We start from the raw sequence: 18769 nt of genomic DNA, 5'->3' as shown, positions 1-18769 counted from the left end.
AAGATATTGTGAAAAAAAAATTAGACTTGTAATATTTTCAAAATTTGAATATCGAAAAAGGAAAAAGGAAACCGAATAAGGAAATGGAAATGGAATAAGGAAAAAGAAACTGAATAAGGAAATGAAAATCGAATAAGGAAATAGAAACCGAATAAGGAAATGAAAATCGAATAAGGAAATAGAAACTGAATAAGAAAATGAAAATCGAATAAGATAATAGAAACCGAAAAAGGAAATGAAAATTGAAAAAGGAAAAAGAAACCCAATAAGGAAATGAAAATTGAATAAGGAAATGAAAAGCGAATAAGGAAATAGAAACCAAATAAGGAAAAGGAAACCGAATAAGGAAAAAGAAACCAAATAAGGAAATGAAAATCGAATAAGGAAAAAGAAACCGAATAAGGAAATGAAAATCGAAAAAGGAAAAAGAAACTGAATAAGGAAATGAAAATCGAATAAGGAAATAGAAACCAAATAAGGAAATAGAAACCGAATAAGGAAATAAAATTGAATGAGGAAATGACAATTGAATAAAGAAATAAAAATTGAATAAGGAAATGAAAATTGAATAAGGAAATAGAAAACGAATAAGGAAATGAAAACCAAATAAGGAAATAGAAACACAATAAGGAAATGAAAATTGAATAAGGAAATGAAAATCGAATAAGGAAATAGAAACCGAATAAGGAAATGAAAATCGAATAAGGAAATATAAATCGAATAAGGAATGAAAATTGAATGAGGAAATGACAATTGAATAAAGAAATGAAAATTGAATAAGGAAATGAAAATTGAATAAGGAAATAGAAACCGAATAAGGAAATGAAAACCGAATAAGGAAATAGAAACCCAATAAGGAAATGAAAATGGAATAAGGAAATGAAAATCGAATAAGGAAATAGAAACCGAATAAGGAAATGAAAATCGAATAAGGAAATATAAATCGAATAAGGAATGAAAATCGAATAAGGAAATAGAAAACGAATAAGGAATGAAAAAAAAATGAGGAAAAAAAAATTTGAGGAAAAAAATTTTGAGGAAAGATTTTTTTGAGGAAAATTTTTGAGGTAAAAAAAATTTGAGGAAAAAAAAAATTGTGAAAATTTTTTTTGAGGGAAAAAAAATTCAGTTTGGACTTGTAATATTTTTCAAAATTTGAATATCAAAAAAGGAAAAAGGAAAAAGGAAACAACTTGTGTCTGGTCTTATATACCCCGTTATAATTTTTAATATCTTTTCTACATTAAATGTGAGAAAAAAATTCCATAGCAAGTGAAATTAAAGAAGGATTTCCAAATATGATTCTTCAAAAAAATAATTTTAAGTCAACATTTACTGTTGCCAATGGCCATTAGAAAATAGTATTTATATTTTTTCTTTTTCCCCTATGTTTCCATTGTGGTTAACTTATTGTACCTTTGACTTTAAAAATTATGAAGACTTAATTTTAATACACATACTAGATATTATGTTTCATAATACAATATATCTCGGTGAGCAATTTAAAACTATCAGAGTTTTTATAAAAAAAATTGGGTTATCTCGCTTGAAGATGTCCAATATTCTTGAACATGAGCCTAAAAGCGGTGCTTAAAAGTAACGTTAAAAAACAAAAATCAAATCATAATTAATATGCTTTTATTTTCAGGACAATGACACACATGAAATGCATTTTGCATGTCTTTTTTATAATCATTTCTCAAGCTTTAAATGTTTAAAATGTCCTTCAACTAATGTGGATAAGAATTTACAATAAACTACGACTCATGTTTATTAGAATTTACAATACACTCCAACCGACGTGGATTAGAATTTACAAAACACTACAACTAATGTGAATTAGAATTTACAAAACACTACAACTCATGTTGATTACAATTTACAATACACATAAACTTATGTGGATAAGAATTTACAATACACAACAACTCATGTTGATTACAATTTACAATACACTACAACTCATGTTGATTACAATTTACAATACACTACAACTCATGTGGATTAGAATTATCAATACACTACGACTCATGTTGATAAGAATTTACAATACACTACAACTCATGTTGATAAGAATTTATAATACACTACAACTCATATGGATTAGAATTTACGATACACTACAACTCATGTTGATTACAATTTACAATACACTACAACTCATGTTGATTACAATTTACAATACACTACAACTCATGTGGATTAGAATTATCAATACACTACGACTCATGTTGTTGAGAATTTACAATACACAACAACTCATGTTGAAAAGAATTTATAATACACTACAACTCATATGGATTAGATTTACAATACACTACAACTCATGTGGATTAGAATTTACAATAAACTACAACTCGTGTGGATTAGAATTTACAATAAACTACAACTCGTGTGGATTAGAATTACAATACACTACAACTCATGTTGATTACAATTTACAATACACATAAACTCATATGGATTAGATTTACAATACACTACAACTCATGTGGATTACAATTTACAATACACTACAACTCATGTTGATTACAATTTACAATACACATAAACTTATGTGGATAAGAATTTACAATACACATAAACTTAGGTGGATAAGAATTTACAATACACATAAACTAATGTGGATAAGAATTTACAATACACATAAACTTATGTGGATAAGAATTTACAATAAACTACAACTCATATGGATTAGAATTTACAATACACATAAACCTATGTTGATTACAATTTACAATACACTACAACTCATGTTGATTACAATTTACAATACACTACAACTCATTTTGATTACAATTTACAATACACATAAAGTTATGTGGATAAGAATTTACAATACACATAAACTTATGTGGATAATAATTTACAATACACATAAACTTATGTGGATAAGAATTTACAATACACTACAACTCATGTGGATTAGAAGTTATAATACACTACAACTCATTTTGATTGCAATTTAATAAAACCACAACTCGTGGGATTATAACTTTAAGATACACTACAACTCATCATTTCCACCTGTCCATGAACATACAAACTATAGTTGCTTAAATGAATTATAACCACTACATAGCATTTATATTCATTTTAGGCAAAAACTAAACAAACATGCACTAGGCGTGCAATACAAATAATATTGTTAAAACATCAGATCGTTTGAAATAAGTCAGCCACATATTATTAATTTCTTTCACCATTGGAACCATTCGTCTCAACTCGGCCGATTCCGTACAGAAGGAGAGTAGCGGATTCTACCGAGGATTGCCGAATGCATCGGAACTGAACTTTTATAGTCCATGGCAGGAAAATGAAAATAACTAAATTTAGGTTACATTTTTATAACTTTCTATGAACAAAGTGGTAGGGATTAGCCACTGAAAAAGTTCAGTATTACACACTTCATATATATAATATATATATGTATATATGAGGGTGTAAAGCCTAAATGAAAATATATAATAAAGTTGCTTGTTCATAATCATGATAATATCACCAGTACAAATAATCTCGAAACTGCTTATTCAGAATACAGCTGATGTAAATTAAAATCATGTTTGTCAAATAAATTTTAATTCCATGAAATAGTGTAATTCTTAGTTTCATACATGTTCATGTACATAGAGGTCATTTTGTTGTTAAAAATATATGATAGGATAAGTATTTCAATGTATACATATATGACATATGAAAACAGAGTGGTTTTGGATGTCTCAGCTGCTCATCACTAACACCACATGATTAATGTGTCCAGATCACATGCAGGGAATTTTAGTCTATTCAGTCAAGTGTGTGTTGTCATGTGGTTCTGCAAGTGTGTGGTGTCACGTGGTTTTGTAAATGGTGATGAAACATGAATATTAGTCCGCAAACTTACCATTTTAATTTAGTCGGGTATGTGTTTTCAAGTGTGTGTGATGCCACGGTTCTGTAAATGTTGATGAGACATGAATATAAGACCACATGTATACATCACTTTTAAGTTCAGTCAAGTATGTTTTGTCAAGTGTGTGTTGTCATGTGGTTCTGTAACTGTTCACGAGACATGAATATAAGACCACATACATCACATTTGAGTTCAGTCAGGTATGTGTTGTCAAGTGAGGGATGTCAAGTGGTTCTCACGGTAAATGTTGATGAGTCATAAATATTAGTCCACAAACTTAAGATTTGAATTCAGTTAGGAATGTGTTTTCAAGTGTGTGTGTTGGCATGTGATTCTGTAAATGTTCCTGAGACATGAATATAAGACCACATACACCACATTTAATATCAGTATGTTTCTTCATGTGTATATTTAGGTTGCCTTTTTGATTATATCCTGTGCCGCAAATATCACATTTATAAGGTTTATCACCAGTATGTGTTATCATATGAGTTGGTAAGGCGCCTCTTTGTTTGAAACTTTTACCACACACATTACATTTATAAGGTTTATCAGCCGTATGCTTTCTCATGTGTGACTTTAATCCGCTATTTAGACTAAAATCCTTGCCACAAACATCACATTTATAAGGTTTATTTCCAATATGTGTTCTTCCGATGTGGTTCTTTAAGTTTATAATATTATAAAACACTTGAAAGCATATATCACATTTGTAAGATTCACCAACCGTATGTAATTTTACGTGTTTATCAAAGCTCCATCTATAATAGAACGATCTACGACATACATCACATTCATATGGTTTATCACCAGTATGTATTCTCATGTGCCTAGCCAAGTGGTCTCGACCTTTAAAATTTTTATCACATAAATCACATTCAAAAGGTCTCTCTCTATTCCTTTTAGTATGTGTTCTCTTAATGTGTAACTGTAATCCAGCACTACTACTGAATTCTTGACAACATTCACCACATTTAAATTCTTTATATCCATCATGTGTTCTAATGTGTATTTTCAAGCTCGATTTATAATTAAATCGTTTACAACATACATCACATTTATGAGGTTTATCACCAGTATGTGTTTTCATGTGTGCCTTAAAACTGGCTTTTAGACTATATTCCTTACCACATACATCACATTTATAAAGTGTGTCACCTGTATGTGTATTCATGTGTGACTTTAATCCGCTATTTAGACTAAATTCCTTACCACACACATCACATTTATAAGGTTTGTCACCTGTATGTGTATTCATGTGATTCGTATAACTGTTACTTGTATTACACCCATTTCCACACACATCACATTTAAAAGTTTTTACATCAGTATGTTTTCTCATGTGATCCTGTAAACTACCATTAATCCCCTTTCCACATACATCACATTTATAACGTTTTTCCATGGTATGTGTTAATAGATGGGTTTTTAAGATGCCCTTTGTACTGAACCCTTTACCACATATATCACATTTATACGGTTTAGCACCAGTGTGTATTTTCATGTGTTGTAGTAAATTAGGCTGCCGACTGAATGTTTTATTACACAATCCACATATAAAAGGTCTATCAGATGTATGTGTCCTCACGTTTCCGTTCAACTGGGCATTTATTGAATCACTGTCTGCTTTTATAAGTTCATCAAATTTAAAAGGTTTCATCCCTGTATGTGGTCCTTTTTGTTTCTTAAGGTCTGAATTACAACTCAAATCTTTATCACAAATAGTTTGTTCCTTAAATTGACATCTTGGTTGGTCAGGTGCCTGGAAATTAGTCTGACCAAGGGACATAATTGTAGAAGTTTTATCTTTGTTATTAGACATATCTATATGCAGTTCAGTACGTGTTTGTTTGTCTGGTAATGATTATCTCTAATTCGTTTATGTGAAGTTAATCCTAGTTTTACGTGATTTACTTTATGTGTATAGAGTTAGAAACGAAAGGAAATGTTCCTGGACTTTGTTGTTCTTGTAGGCTGAAAATATATAATCATGTATATTTACTTCATTAATTCACCCATGTCCTAACCTCATTCGTCTAAACTCGGCTTATTCCGTATCCTCATCGAAGGAGAGTAGCGGATTCTACCGAGGATTGCCGACTGGTCCCAACCTATATCAAATTTGAAATTGCCAAAATAAACGGAAGTTGAAATCGTACCACGTGACATGAAAAGTTTTGCACACGACACCTTGATTGTCGTCCTTCCTCTGAACCTATATAATTATCATAGGAACTAGGGAACAGGACGATACTTTTTTGACATTGTTTTATACGACGATTGATCTATCATTATTTCTATTACCAGAAATACCGTCTTTTACTTTTTGTGCTGACATGAATTATCATTGATATGGTTATATTTATAAATTAACTGTTTACAAAATTTAGAATTTTTGAAATACTAAGGGTTTTCTACCTCAGACATAGAATACCATGAATACCTTAGCTGGATTTTGCAAAACTTTTAGGAATTTTGGTCCTCAATGCTCTTCAACTTCGTACTTTATTTGGCCTTTTTAACTTTTTTGGATTCGAGCGTCACTGATGAGTCTTTTGTAGACGAAACGCGCGTCTGGCGTATATACAAAATATAGTCCTGGTTTCTATGATGATTTTATTTACCATATTCTAATTTATCATTTCATTTAAACGTTTGACTTTCATGGGCTAACTGGAACCCTGCATTTTTGAACTTATAAACTAATATAAAGTAACGACCTATTAATTTACGTGTTTTATTGTTTTTCTATGAACGCCTTTGGTAGCAAGGATTTATGTAGGAACACACTACACAATTAAGTCAATGGTCGACAAACTCATGACAAACTGTGCAATTCGAAAAAGGCTGGTACCGTAGCACCTAAATATATACAAATTGTAATAATTGTATTGTTGACAGCTCATTATAACAGTGTATATATAATAAAATAACAAATAGACAAAAATGGCTGAGTATATACTTACCTGTTCAGTTCGAAGGCCTGGCATCCACAAGATATATAAAAGTTAAATTCAGAAAGATATTATATATATTTTTTTTTATTGGATTCGGATATGGGCATTTTTTCCCTCTCCGTAGAAGGTGTAAAATAAACAAACATCTGAATTCATTTGAAACTGTCCACTCTATGAAAGTCCACAATCTTCCACTCACACATAAAGTTGTCTATAGATAGCTATTTTCTATTTTCTATGTCAATACAGATCAATCAGGCGGAAACCCGGTTAAAATAGAACAAAAGAATCGAAGCTCTTTGTTAGAGTAGGCGATAAATGCTTACTGTAATGTTTACTATAGTGACAACAATTTAAAAAGTTTATAGAAACAAATAAAATGATAATTTTCTTCTCAATTACGAAGTGTTATATTCTAAAAACACCATTTGCATAAGTTTTCAATTTATCTTGTACTTAGTTGAGCAGGACAATAAGATATCAAGTCGACGACATGGGTATCTTTCAAGTTGGATTTAGAAAATGTATAACCTTCGATTTTTTGTAAAAAATTACCACGGACGGAAAACATACCAATTTATTAGTTCAGTAATTTTCGTGTCTGCCCTTCCATTATGTGACTCAAGAAAACATTCCAAAAAATGGGTAACAATTGTAACGAAAAGAGAAAATCGAGTGCACCTTTTTATGTTAGGGCGTGTTTGAGTTGAATATTTTTTCTTGATATCGTACAAAGCAAGAATAATTTATATATCGTCTCGCTTCAGATTCTATCATTTTCATATATTTAAGCTACAGGTTGACTTTATAACATAAAAACATCACAGCGCTAAAAGATGAAATATATGGGTCAAGTGAAATACCTATCTTATGAATCACAAAAACAGAGTAGGTGTGTTCGAATAGCTATTTTTTTTTTACTAAAAGTACTTGACGACAGTCTTTCAAGTTGGATGATGAAAATGCATATCTTCGAAAAATTATGAATTTTTTTGTGTGTGATATCTTGGGTTTAAAATCTTCAACCACTAAAAAAATCTAGTCTAGCTGCCCTTCCACGGAATATTTAATTAGAATTTTTTTTAAATGTTTATGAATTTTCGAAAATTCCACCTGACAACCGATCAGACAATAGTTTTAAGTTGAATCGATGCAGACACGATTATTAACTGATGGTCATTAGCTAGTTGATACATATGTCTTATAACATACAACTGACATATACAGTCCGCCAAAAGTTAAGCACCACCTACTTTTATTGCATCGATTTTTTTTCAAATTTAAAAAATCAATTATTCCTCGAAAAAAAGAAAACAATCATATAGCAATTTTGCTAATGTATACCATAAACAAACCACAAGTATAATTTTGGTCACTTATGAAGGTTCTATGCATGTAGGTTTTTCGTTCATAGAAATAGTGTAAATTACACAATTCAGAAATGGAATTTAAGTTTCACTGTGATTTTATTTTTTTACAATTAATCACCAAATATAATTAAAACTTTCTACACATAATCTTTTGTATGTTTGACAAACTTCAATAGCATGTGTAACAACCTCATTTCCGGTACAGTTTCATAACACGACGTATTTTTCTCAGTACAAGCCTTCAAAACTTTAGTTGAGGAAATCTATTGCATTAAACAACAAATGCCACTTTTAAATCGACAAACTTTTGTAAAGGTGAATCTCTGCGATTGAGATTTCCGACAATGGCATCTCAGACATGTTTGATAGGGTTTATGCATGGAGTCAAGGAAGGCCAAAAATTAGTGTAAATGGCTGGTTGCTCTTTGGACTCGGTTAAAATTCTTGCCCTTTGTGGTATAGCGTTGTCATTCAGGTACAAGGGTCTTGACAATGTTGACGCAAGTGGGGGATTATTAAAATGACAGACTACAATGTGTTAAGGCACCAAATCTTTGTATGTCTGACCGTTTACCCTGCAGAATATGCATACCCAGCTTATAACGGTATAAGAAGCAACCCCGTACTGGAAAACAACCAGCAATGAATGCAGTCCTTATGCAAACATTGTTTTTGGTCATAAGCCGTTTTTTCCCCTGCGAAATTCGTATTATGGCGTCTTCTGGCAGTAAAGGAAACTGACTCCCATCTGACCAATGAGTGTTTTGTTAGGTTTTTATGTTCAAGCATAGATGGTCATTATCCCATTTAAACCTGACGGTAGAGTGCCTGCTTGAAGGTACAGGTGTCTATACATTAAAAAAAATTCTAATTAAATATTTCGTGGAAGGGCAGACTAGATTTGTTTAGTGGTTGAAGACTATAAACCTTTAGTTATCACACACAAAAAAATATTTTTTGTTCGAAGATATGCATTTTCATCATCCAACTTGAAAGACTGTCGTCAAGTACTTTTAGTAAACAATAGAACCTACTCTGTTTTTATGATTCATAAGATAGGTATTTCACTTGACCCATATATTTCATCTTTTAGTACTGTGATTTTTTTGTGTGATAAAGTCAACCTGTAGGTTTGATATATACAAATGATAGAATCTGAAGCGAGATGATGTATCAAATATTCTTGCTTTGTACGTTTTCAAGACAAAATATTCAACTCAAACACGCCCTAACATAAACATGATAAACAGGTGCACTCGATTTTCTCTTTTCGGTACAATTATTACCCATGTTTTAGAATGTTTTCTTGGGTCACATAATGGAAGGGCAGACACGAAAATTTCTGAACTAATAGATTGATATGTTCTCCGTCTGTGGTACTAATTTTTTTTTTTAAATCGGAAGTTATGCATTTTCTACATCCAACTTGATAGATACCCATTTCGTCGATTTGATAAATTATTGTTCTGCTTAACTATGCAATAGATGAATTGAAATCTTATGCAAATGGTGTTTTTATAATATGACACTTCGTAATTGAGAAGAAAATTGTCATTTTATTTGTTTCTATTAACTTTTAATTTTTTTGTTCCTATAACAAGCATTTATCGCCCTCTCTAACAAAGAGCTTCGATTCTTTTGTTCTATTTCAATCGGGTTTCCGCCTGTGAATGATACGATAAAATATAGTTTTTACATGAGAGGGAGCATCTTAAAGTTGTGTTCCAACCGCTTATTTTATTTTCAAAACCTACAGCACGAAAGAAAAACAAAACCCCTATCAAAATCTAAAATGATATTATCTTTCTGTAACACAGAATGCATTTAACTTTTATATATCTAGTGGATGCCAGCTAGGCTTTGAAACTTTTCCAACTGGACAGGTAAGTATGTAGGCACTGGTTACGGTTACATGGAAATGTAACAATAATAAAAATATTATTGTTACATCGGAGACTAATTGCCGGAATACAGGATAGGGTAAGGATCCGATTAATTACGAATGTAACAATAATAATTGAGGCTACGGTTACATTGCGTTATTGTTACATTAATGTCCTTCAATGTACGCTAGATTAATTAAATTTAAACCTTCTATAGCTGTGTTGCTTAATTTATTTCGCCAATAAGAATGAAATTACTATCTAAAAATATTTGGACTCTGAAAATGAAAACACCGATTCCACCAGTTTCAACTTGTCGGCATATGTTAACACCAATTGGCGACTTTTATTGTTATGTTTTGTAGGTTTTTAAGCTATATGCTAGGTTGGATATGGAAATCGGAGGTGAACATAGAAATCAGTAATGGACGATAATAAAATCATATTACAACCTCACATATACTTCCAACAAAAAAATTGGACGAAAATATAAACATCGCAACACGGGATTTTTATATACAATCCTTGATCGCAAGAGTAAAAACATATATTTTTTCAGCGGGAGCATGACAGATATTGAAAATTTCTTTTGACTTCAAAAAAGTATAGTACATACTAGAATTGTACAGTATGAATGCAGACGTGCATATTGCCACATCACTCGTTTGTGATGGCTGCTTGGTTGCACCAAGATTCATCGGAATAAAATATGCTCCCAAAAACAACATGGATTTGAAGAATCTGTAATATTGCAAATAAAAATTTGAAAAAATTGTATACAATTTTGTAGAATTCAAATAAAAGTTTTCAAGTTTTATTTTAATACATATTACTATAGTCCCAGTGTATACATTGAAGTGAATTGATGTAACAATAACGCAATGTAACCGCGTAGTCTAGACTCAATAATTATTGTTACATTCGTAATTAATCGTTTCCTTACCCAGCCTTGCATTCCGGCAATTAGTCTCCAATGTAACAATAATATTTTTATTATTGTTACATTTCCATGTAACCGTAGCCAGTGCCAAGTTTATACTCAGAGTAGTTCAAGTTAAGATGTGGAAATAAAGCCATGTTAGTCCATTAGTTATGATGAACCTTAAATAAAGACATTTATGCATCAAATATAAATGTCAAACACCATATAAATTAATGTCAAACACCACTAAAAAGATTACAATTACCTACTCTTTTATTGCAATGTATTTACCTGTGACCTGTTTACCTGAATGGTATTTTCATGAATCTAAAAATATCCGCTAAAGGGCGATAATATTAAAAAAATATATATATATCTATGGAGCACAAGGTAAACAATATAGTTTCCTTTGTTACAAATGTGCAATTCATTGTTCTTGATAAAAACCATATTCGAAATGGCTTCACATTAAGTTTTATATATATATATATATATTTAAGAATGGTGCAAGCGTCTTAACTGATGTTCGGTTTGACTTTTTTTATTGTATAAATTTCAAGATTGTAATAGTTTAATCTAAGAAGAGTTAAAGATGATTCGTTTAACATCAGAATCTGACTGAGGAAGGATATATATCTGTTATCCGAAATATTTATAAATAATTACATTTATAGTTACATGTTTTTGTATTTAGAGTTGTTGTGTCAATTTTTAGGCGTTTATATAATTTATTTATTGTGTACATGTATCGTTACTCGTAACGGTCCAGCGCCCTCGTGGGGAAAATCGTTGACTACTATTATTCAGACGTTTTATATATACAACTCGTCTCAACATCACAATATTATATATATATATATATATATATATATATATATATATATATATATATATATATATATATATATAACGTTGCATACGATGAATTAGAATAAGAATTTTGATCAGTAATTCCAAACAATAGGATTGTTACTTAAGAAAAACATATAATTAATAAAACGATAAATCATTGACAGAAAATGTATTTATAAATAATGCATTTCTGTAATGATACATGTTTTGTTTTCTGTCAATGATTTATCGTTTTATTATGAACAAATTTATCCATGTACAAAATAAAGTATCTACACGTTCGGGGGAAATAACCATGTTAAATATGCAACTGCTTGTCGCATAAATTTTAACAATAAACATGATAAAGAAATCTCGAGAAATAAATAAACATAAAACCGCATATAGATGTATAGTTTCTAGTGTCGGTGAATGTCGATGAGAACGGACGTGAAATTTTTGCAGAGAGAATCCATCAACATCATCCAAATTAGTCTTCTAAATTGCTTTCTTTGATGCATTTTATCATCCATAGATTATATACTTTCAATTTCGGTCATTATTTTCTTGTTGAGGAAAACCTCTGCAGATATTTTCAAGTATGTTTGAGACATATGCTCTGCCCATATGGTTTCCATTAGTAGTTTCCATTGGAAACTATCAGACCTATTATTTGAAGTCTGAGTTCTTGCTGTTCTCCTAATGGATCGGTAGTTTCTTTCCGAGATCCTTTTCAGTAGGATTTTCGGCTTTCCTCTACCATTGATACAGCAGGGCATTTGGTAGTGTCGGTTTTGATAGATTTTGTCCTAACCGATTCCTCGTTATTACCTTTAAGTTAATTAGACGTATTTTGCCAAGGCATTTGTGGGGCATCCGGGATGACCCTTTCCCATTTAAAACACACACTGAGATATTTAAAAAGGGATATTTGATACATAGAAAAAAATACACTTTTAATACTTATTAATTGCGGACTGAGCGAATCAGGTGAGTGTGTGAGTTGGTATGTTTTATTTTTATATTGTATTATGTTTAGTGGAAGGTTAACTTTCTGGTAATAAGACCCGTCACGGCCTGGCTGTGGAATTGGGTAGGCAAATGCTCACATTAATCTGTTCCGATACAGGCACCAAATGCTTCCTTTATACGCCATAACTCATGGTGGTGATCCTTATAAAGGATGCTTATACGGAGACAAGAAGATTAGGGAATTTAGCAGTTATTTACTGATTTGATGTCAAGTTTTCAATAATATGTGTTCTAATCTAATCTAATCTAACTTATCTTTTAAACCCCTTTGCAGGTGTTCTCTTTATGTACAGTGTTCACTTTTTATTATGAGATTAGTATATTGTATATTCTGATGAGTGTACATTATATTTTCAAGCGTGTAAATTAATTGTGTGTTGTACGGTCAACTTGATAATAAACTCATCATAGATACCAGGACTAAATTTTATATATACGCCAGACGCGCGTTTCGTCTACATCAGTGACGCTCGAATCCAAAAAAGTTTTTAAAAAAAAGCCAAATAAAGTACGAAGTTGAACTCAAGATAAACAAATGATAAACGCATGTCATTTCTTTTTCAATATATCACATTGTGTGTTTTGTTATTTCTTTATGGTGAATCATGTTCTTCACCATAAAGAAATAACAAATGAAGAATCATGTTCTTTCAAATTTGTTTGTATGAAGAGCAATGAATTGTGGGCATGAATTGTGCCGTTAGTAAAGAAATCAATTGTTTACCAGGCGCTCCATAAACAATTTCAGAATCGATTATCGCCCGTTCATGTATACATTGTCAACAAAGAAACACATGACATGAAAGGTTTGTATTTTTCATGGATATTTATGATTTATATTTATATTTTACGCATGTGGATGATGTGTTGATATTTTATTAATGTTAATCATAAAAATTTGGATATTAATATGGCCGTATTTTACATGCTGCGTTTTACATTGATGATCATTGATCACACACTTAACTCTGTATACGCCTACAGACGAATGACATTTCGGCCCGGAGACAAATCGGACCAACTAATAAAGTAATAAGTCTCAAGTTATTGCTCTTGTAAATCAGTTCATATAATATTATGAACTTCTTAATTGATCTTAATTGGTTAAACATCCTACGTCTTTTAAATCATATGTTTTTTTTTATATAATATAGTGTCAACAGATACGTCGTAAGCTCAATCTATAACATGTATAAGGCATCCCAAAACTATATATTAGAATTTGAAATCACGTTTTAAAAACTATAAATTAGAATTTGAAATCACCATTTAATCCAAATAATTATGACGTCTTGGAAGGCTATTTTAAATATTTGCTTTGACGCCTTCCTTGGACGTAAGGCGTACTCCTCTCAAGATGTCTTAATTATTTGGACTAACATGTACAGCAGTAGTATTTCCAAAACATGCAAAATGACGAAGTCAAAGTGGACTGTGTGTTTGCATTTTGCCTGTCTGTCTGTGAAAATTTATTATTAAGCTTCCCACCCTTTTTCTTCGTTCTAAATGATATTGATTTGATATTTGGGTTATTGATTTATCATGACAATTAAGTTACAGATCAAGTTCGAATTTTGTTCCGTTCTGATGATTTTGTGCTTGTTTTTTTAATTGAAATAAATGTCAGAATGTGGATAGAAGAAGCCAGTATATTTACAGCTACTTTTTGAATATACATTTTAAAGCTCGACTATTTTATATATTACATGGGAATATACATAATTTCCCCGATAATAACTCATTTGCAAATCCCAATCTCTACAATCCGGATGACTTGTGCAAATTGCACCAATTATGACGTTTGAGTGTACACTTTTAAAAATATTTTCAAGGATGCATTACATTCTGCAACGACGAATTTATATATATATCGGTTGTGACTGTTGGTAGATAATAAAGTAAATGAATACACATTTATGTATTTTCAGCTTACAGGCACATGATTGCCTCCCCATTTCTCAAAATTTACAATTAAAGTAAATCATTTCAAAGATAGACTACATACAGAATAAATAAGGATATCCATTAGACAGATAAGCAACGAAGTATATAGAGTATTAGAAACTATGTCTAATAACGAAGTTAAAACTCCTGGGATTATCTCCATTGACAAGTCTTGTTGCCATGCACCACTAATTATCTCCCTTGGTGAGACTCATTGCCATGCACCACAGGATCAAACAAGATGTCAAATTGTGGAACAAACTATTTGTGATGAAGATTGGAGTTGTAATTTAGATCTAGAGACAAAAATGAGAACACATGCAGGAATTAAACCTTTTAAATTTGATGGAAATACCACAACAGACAATGATTCCATAAATGTCCAGTTGCTAGGAAAGTCTCGAAACATGAGAACACAAACATCTGATAGACCTTTTATATGTGGTGTGTGTAATAAAACGTTTAGTCGGCAACCTTATTTACTTCAACACATGAAAATACACACTGGTGTTAAACCGTACACATGTGATATATGTTGTAGAAGGTTTATTCATAAAACACACTTAACCAAACACATAGAAAGACATAATGGAAACAATAAACCTTTTCAATGTGATGAATGTGGCAAAGGGTTTAGTTTGAGTGATGGTTTAAAGTTTCACATCCGGAGAAAACACATTGGAAAGAAACCTCATGAATGTGATGAATGTGGTAAAGATTTTAGAGGTAGAGCCGATCTAACTGCACACATGAGGATACATACTGGTGACAAACCTTATACATGTGATGTATGTGGAAAAGTTTTTAATCACAAAGGAAACTTAGATAAACACATACAAATACATACTGGCGATAAACCTTATAAATGTGATGTTTGCGGTAAAGGATTCGGTCGAAGAGGCAGCTTAACTAGACACACGAGAACACATACTGGTGATAAACCTTACGAATGTGATATTTGCTGTAAAGGGTTCGATCAAAGCGGCAATTTAACCTCACATATGAGAACACATACTGGTAATAAACCTTATAAATGTGATATTTGCTCTAAAGTCTTCAATCAAAAAAGCATCTTAACTACACACATGAGAACACATACTGACGATAAACCTTATAAATGTGATGTTTGTGGTAAAGGATTCAATCAAAGAATCATCTTAACTACACACATGAGAACACATACTGGCGACAAACCTTATAAATGTGATGTTTGTGGTAAAGGATTCAGTCAAAGAAACAGCTTAACTAGACACATGGGGACACATACTGGCGATAAACCTTATAAATGTTAAGTTTGTTGACAAACATGACAAACAATCATTTTTAAAGGCCGTACGGTGACCAAAGTTGTTAATGTCTGTGTCATTTTGGTCTTTTGTGGATAGTTGTCTCATTGGCAATCATACCACATCTTCTTTTTTTATATGGCTGACCATATTTTACAGAACCACACGACAACACACTGGACTGAATGGACAGTAAATAGAAAAACAAGGAGATGTGGTTTGATTGAAAATGAGACAACTATCTATCAAAGTTGATATAATCAATTGTATAGACGGCCAATAAAGAGGGCCCTCATGGGGTTTTTGATTATGTGATTACTTGGCCGTTTTTTTAATGATTATTTGATTATTAAGCCAAATATTTCATGATTATTTGATTACCTAGGACTGTATTTTTAGTTTATGATTATTTAATTACTAAAGATAAGCAAATATTTAATGATTATGTGATTATATTGGCAAAAAAATGGTGATTATGTGATTACTAGGACCCCCCATGAGGGGCCTCAATAAAGGCCATGCATAAATAAACTACAGTCGAACTCGGTACATTAATCCTCGTGTTACTCGTGGTAAGGATGAACAGCTTAGCCGGACATCCAGTTACCCTCCATTTTTATACATACATATTAAGATATTTCAAAATATTTGTTTATTTAAAGATATTAACGTTTTATATATTTTTAACAAAAACATGTGTATATTACCTACATGACCTGTATATATTCATTATGTATTATGTTTTATCATGGAGTTTAGATATATTTGAAAATTATGCAATATCATGGAGTTTAGATAATTATACGAAATACGAAATACGAAATATTTTATTAAAGAAAGCTCAATTATGAACATAATCATTAATAGCATAGATACAACAAAGAATAACATTTATATAATCTTAACTAAAACTGATACTACACAAGTATCATGGTATGTGTGTTCCAATGGTAATTCTAGTGTATAAAATATAAGTAATCATTTTACATATTATAATCAGTAAACAAAAATCTCACACTTATATTCTAAGTAAAAAACACATGTTTATGTACTTAGCTATACTTTTACATACATCAGTGTCTTCATTACTTAACAACCACATAAACTGAGAATGAATATTTGTGGAATTAGTAAAGTTTTTATTTAAACGGTTGTAGATTAACTCCTTCCTTAAATGAGAAAATTTTTGACAACTTAATAAAAAAGGTAACTCATCTTCAACCAAATTTATATTACAGTTCTTACAAATCCTGTTATCTATAGGAGTTTTTGGTATAGTGTATCTACCAATTTCAATATGAAGTTTATGACTGCTGGTTCTGAACCTTGTCATACTCACTCTATCATTATCATTATTTACCACAGATAAATATTTTTCAAATTTAAAAATATTCTTGAATAATCTATATGTTCTCAACCTATCACTAGTGTAATTGCTGAGACCACTGTTTTTCAAATTTACACTTAAGACACTTTCTTAATACTAACAAAAATTTTTTTTTAAAAGATTTTGGATTCTTATAAAAGTGTGACAATCCACATTCATTCAAAATACATTTAATACAACTAAGCCAACATTGTTGGTTATTATCTATCATAGTAATATTTTCAGCTAATGCTTCTGACAGTAAAGCATCTTTAGGTTTATCATTATATAATCTAATCCAGTACTTAACCATTGACATAATAATATCAATATATAATGGAAAACGGCCTAGCTCACCACACAATGCCAGTTTACATGTTTTTCTATTTACTTTCAGCAAATATCTGCACATATTAAGATTAATCTTTTCAATTGGTACAGTATTAACAATCTGGTCAAATATATTTTCACTGTTATATTTATTACATTTTCTGGTGTCAAACATGCCTAAAATTTCAGAAGCATACAGTACAACTGGTTTTACAGTATGATCAAATATAAATGTAAATTTTGAATGTCACAAGGAGTATTTTAAAATATATTAGTCAATTTAAAATATGCCTTCTGACCTCTAGAATTTTATATGTGACAACTATCAGCTTTATTTACCCGACCACCTTATTTTGTACTATTTTTTTTATGACATTTCTGGTGAATAATATCATCTTTTTTTTAGTAGTTTTAGATAATGGCATGATTTATTATAAAGTTTGAAGTGGTGAAAAGGATTCAAGATGCTCATCCATACTACTTAGTACATAGAAAGTGTTCCCCAGAAAATAAACTGTTTTTTTTTATTTCCATTTCCTGTAATTGTTGACTTTAATAAGTTCATAAACAAAATCAATAAAATGTTGATGACTCATTTCCATTGATTAAATTTTTATCAACCTTTTTGTACTGGCTTGCATTTTAGACAAGGGTTGGGAAAAATTAATATTAAATTTGTGTAGTAGTTACAATTCATTTAAACAACCAGATTACATATTCCTCATGTTGATGAGGAAAGCTTTTTCATGTCTGATTGGATAATTCTCCAGCATTCTGCCCCATATAGAAGGACTGACTTCACATTGCTGGTGTATATTCTGATCTTTGTTTTCAGACTGATTGACCTTCTCTTCCATATGGGCTGTAGTTGGCAGAATGCATATCTGGCTTTGCTTATTCTGGCACTTATATCTTTTGCTGTTTCATTGGTGTTACTTAGCATGCTTCCAAGATAT

The 18769-nt window shown here is 30.9% G+C and overlaps 2 protein-coding genes across 3 annotated transcripts; one reads left to right on the top strand and one right to left on the bottom strand.

Annotated features, from left to right (window-relative positions):
- Positions 1-1621: 1621 nt before the first annotated feature.
- On the bottom strand, positions 1622-11360 carry LOC143051597 (uncharacterized). Of its 2 annotated transcripts, none has more exons than XM_076224490.1 (2): positions 11316-11360; positions 1622-5866 (listed from the first exon to the last, which is right to left on the bottom strand). In XM_076224490.1, the coding sequence occupies exon 2, from the start codon at positions 5712-5714 to the stop codon at positions 4170-4172; it is 1545 nt and encodes a 514-aa protein (XP_076080605.1). In that variant the 5' UTR covers positions 5715-5866; positions 11316-11360; the 3' UTR covers positions 1622-4169. The 2 variants fall into 2 exon arrangements, with proteins under 2 accessions (XP_076080605.1, XP_076080604.1); XM_076224489.1 differs by having other exon boundaries at positions 11294-11337.
- A 2280-nt stretch (positions 11361-13640) lies between these two features.
- LOC143051602 (uncharacterized) lies at positions 13641-18100 on the top strand. The gene is made up of 2 exons (XM_076224497.1): positions 13641-13693; positions 14816-18100. The coding sequence occupies exon 2, from the start codon at positions 14954-14956 to the stop codon at positions 16121-16123; it is 1170 nt and encodes a 389-aa protein (XP_076080612.1). The 5' UTR covers positions 13641-13693; positions 14816-14953; the 3' UTR covers positions 16124-18100.
- The last annotated feature ends 669 nt before the right edge of the window (positions 18101-18769 follow it).

This window comes from Mytilus galloprovincialis, chromosome 11 (assembly GCF_965363235.1).
Source record: "Mytilus galloprovincialis chromosome 11, xbMytGall1.hap1.1, whole genome shotgun sequence".
NCBI lineage: Eukaryota > Metazoa > Mollusca > Bivalvia > Mytilida > Mytilidae > Mytilus > Mytilus galloprovincialis.
This window is presented reverse-complemented; position numbering and strand designations above follow the sequence as displayed.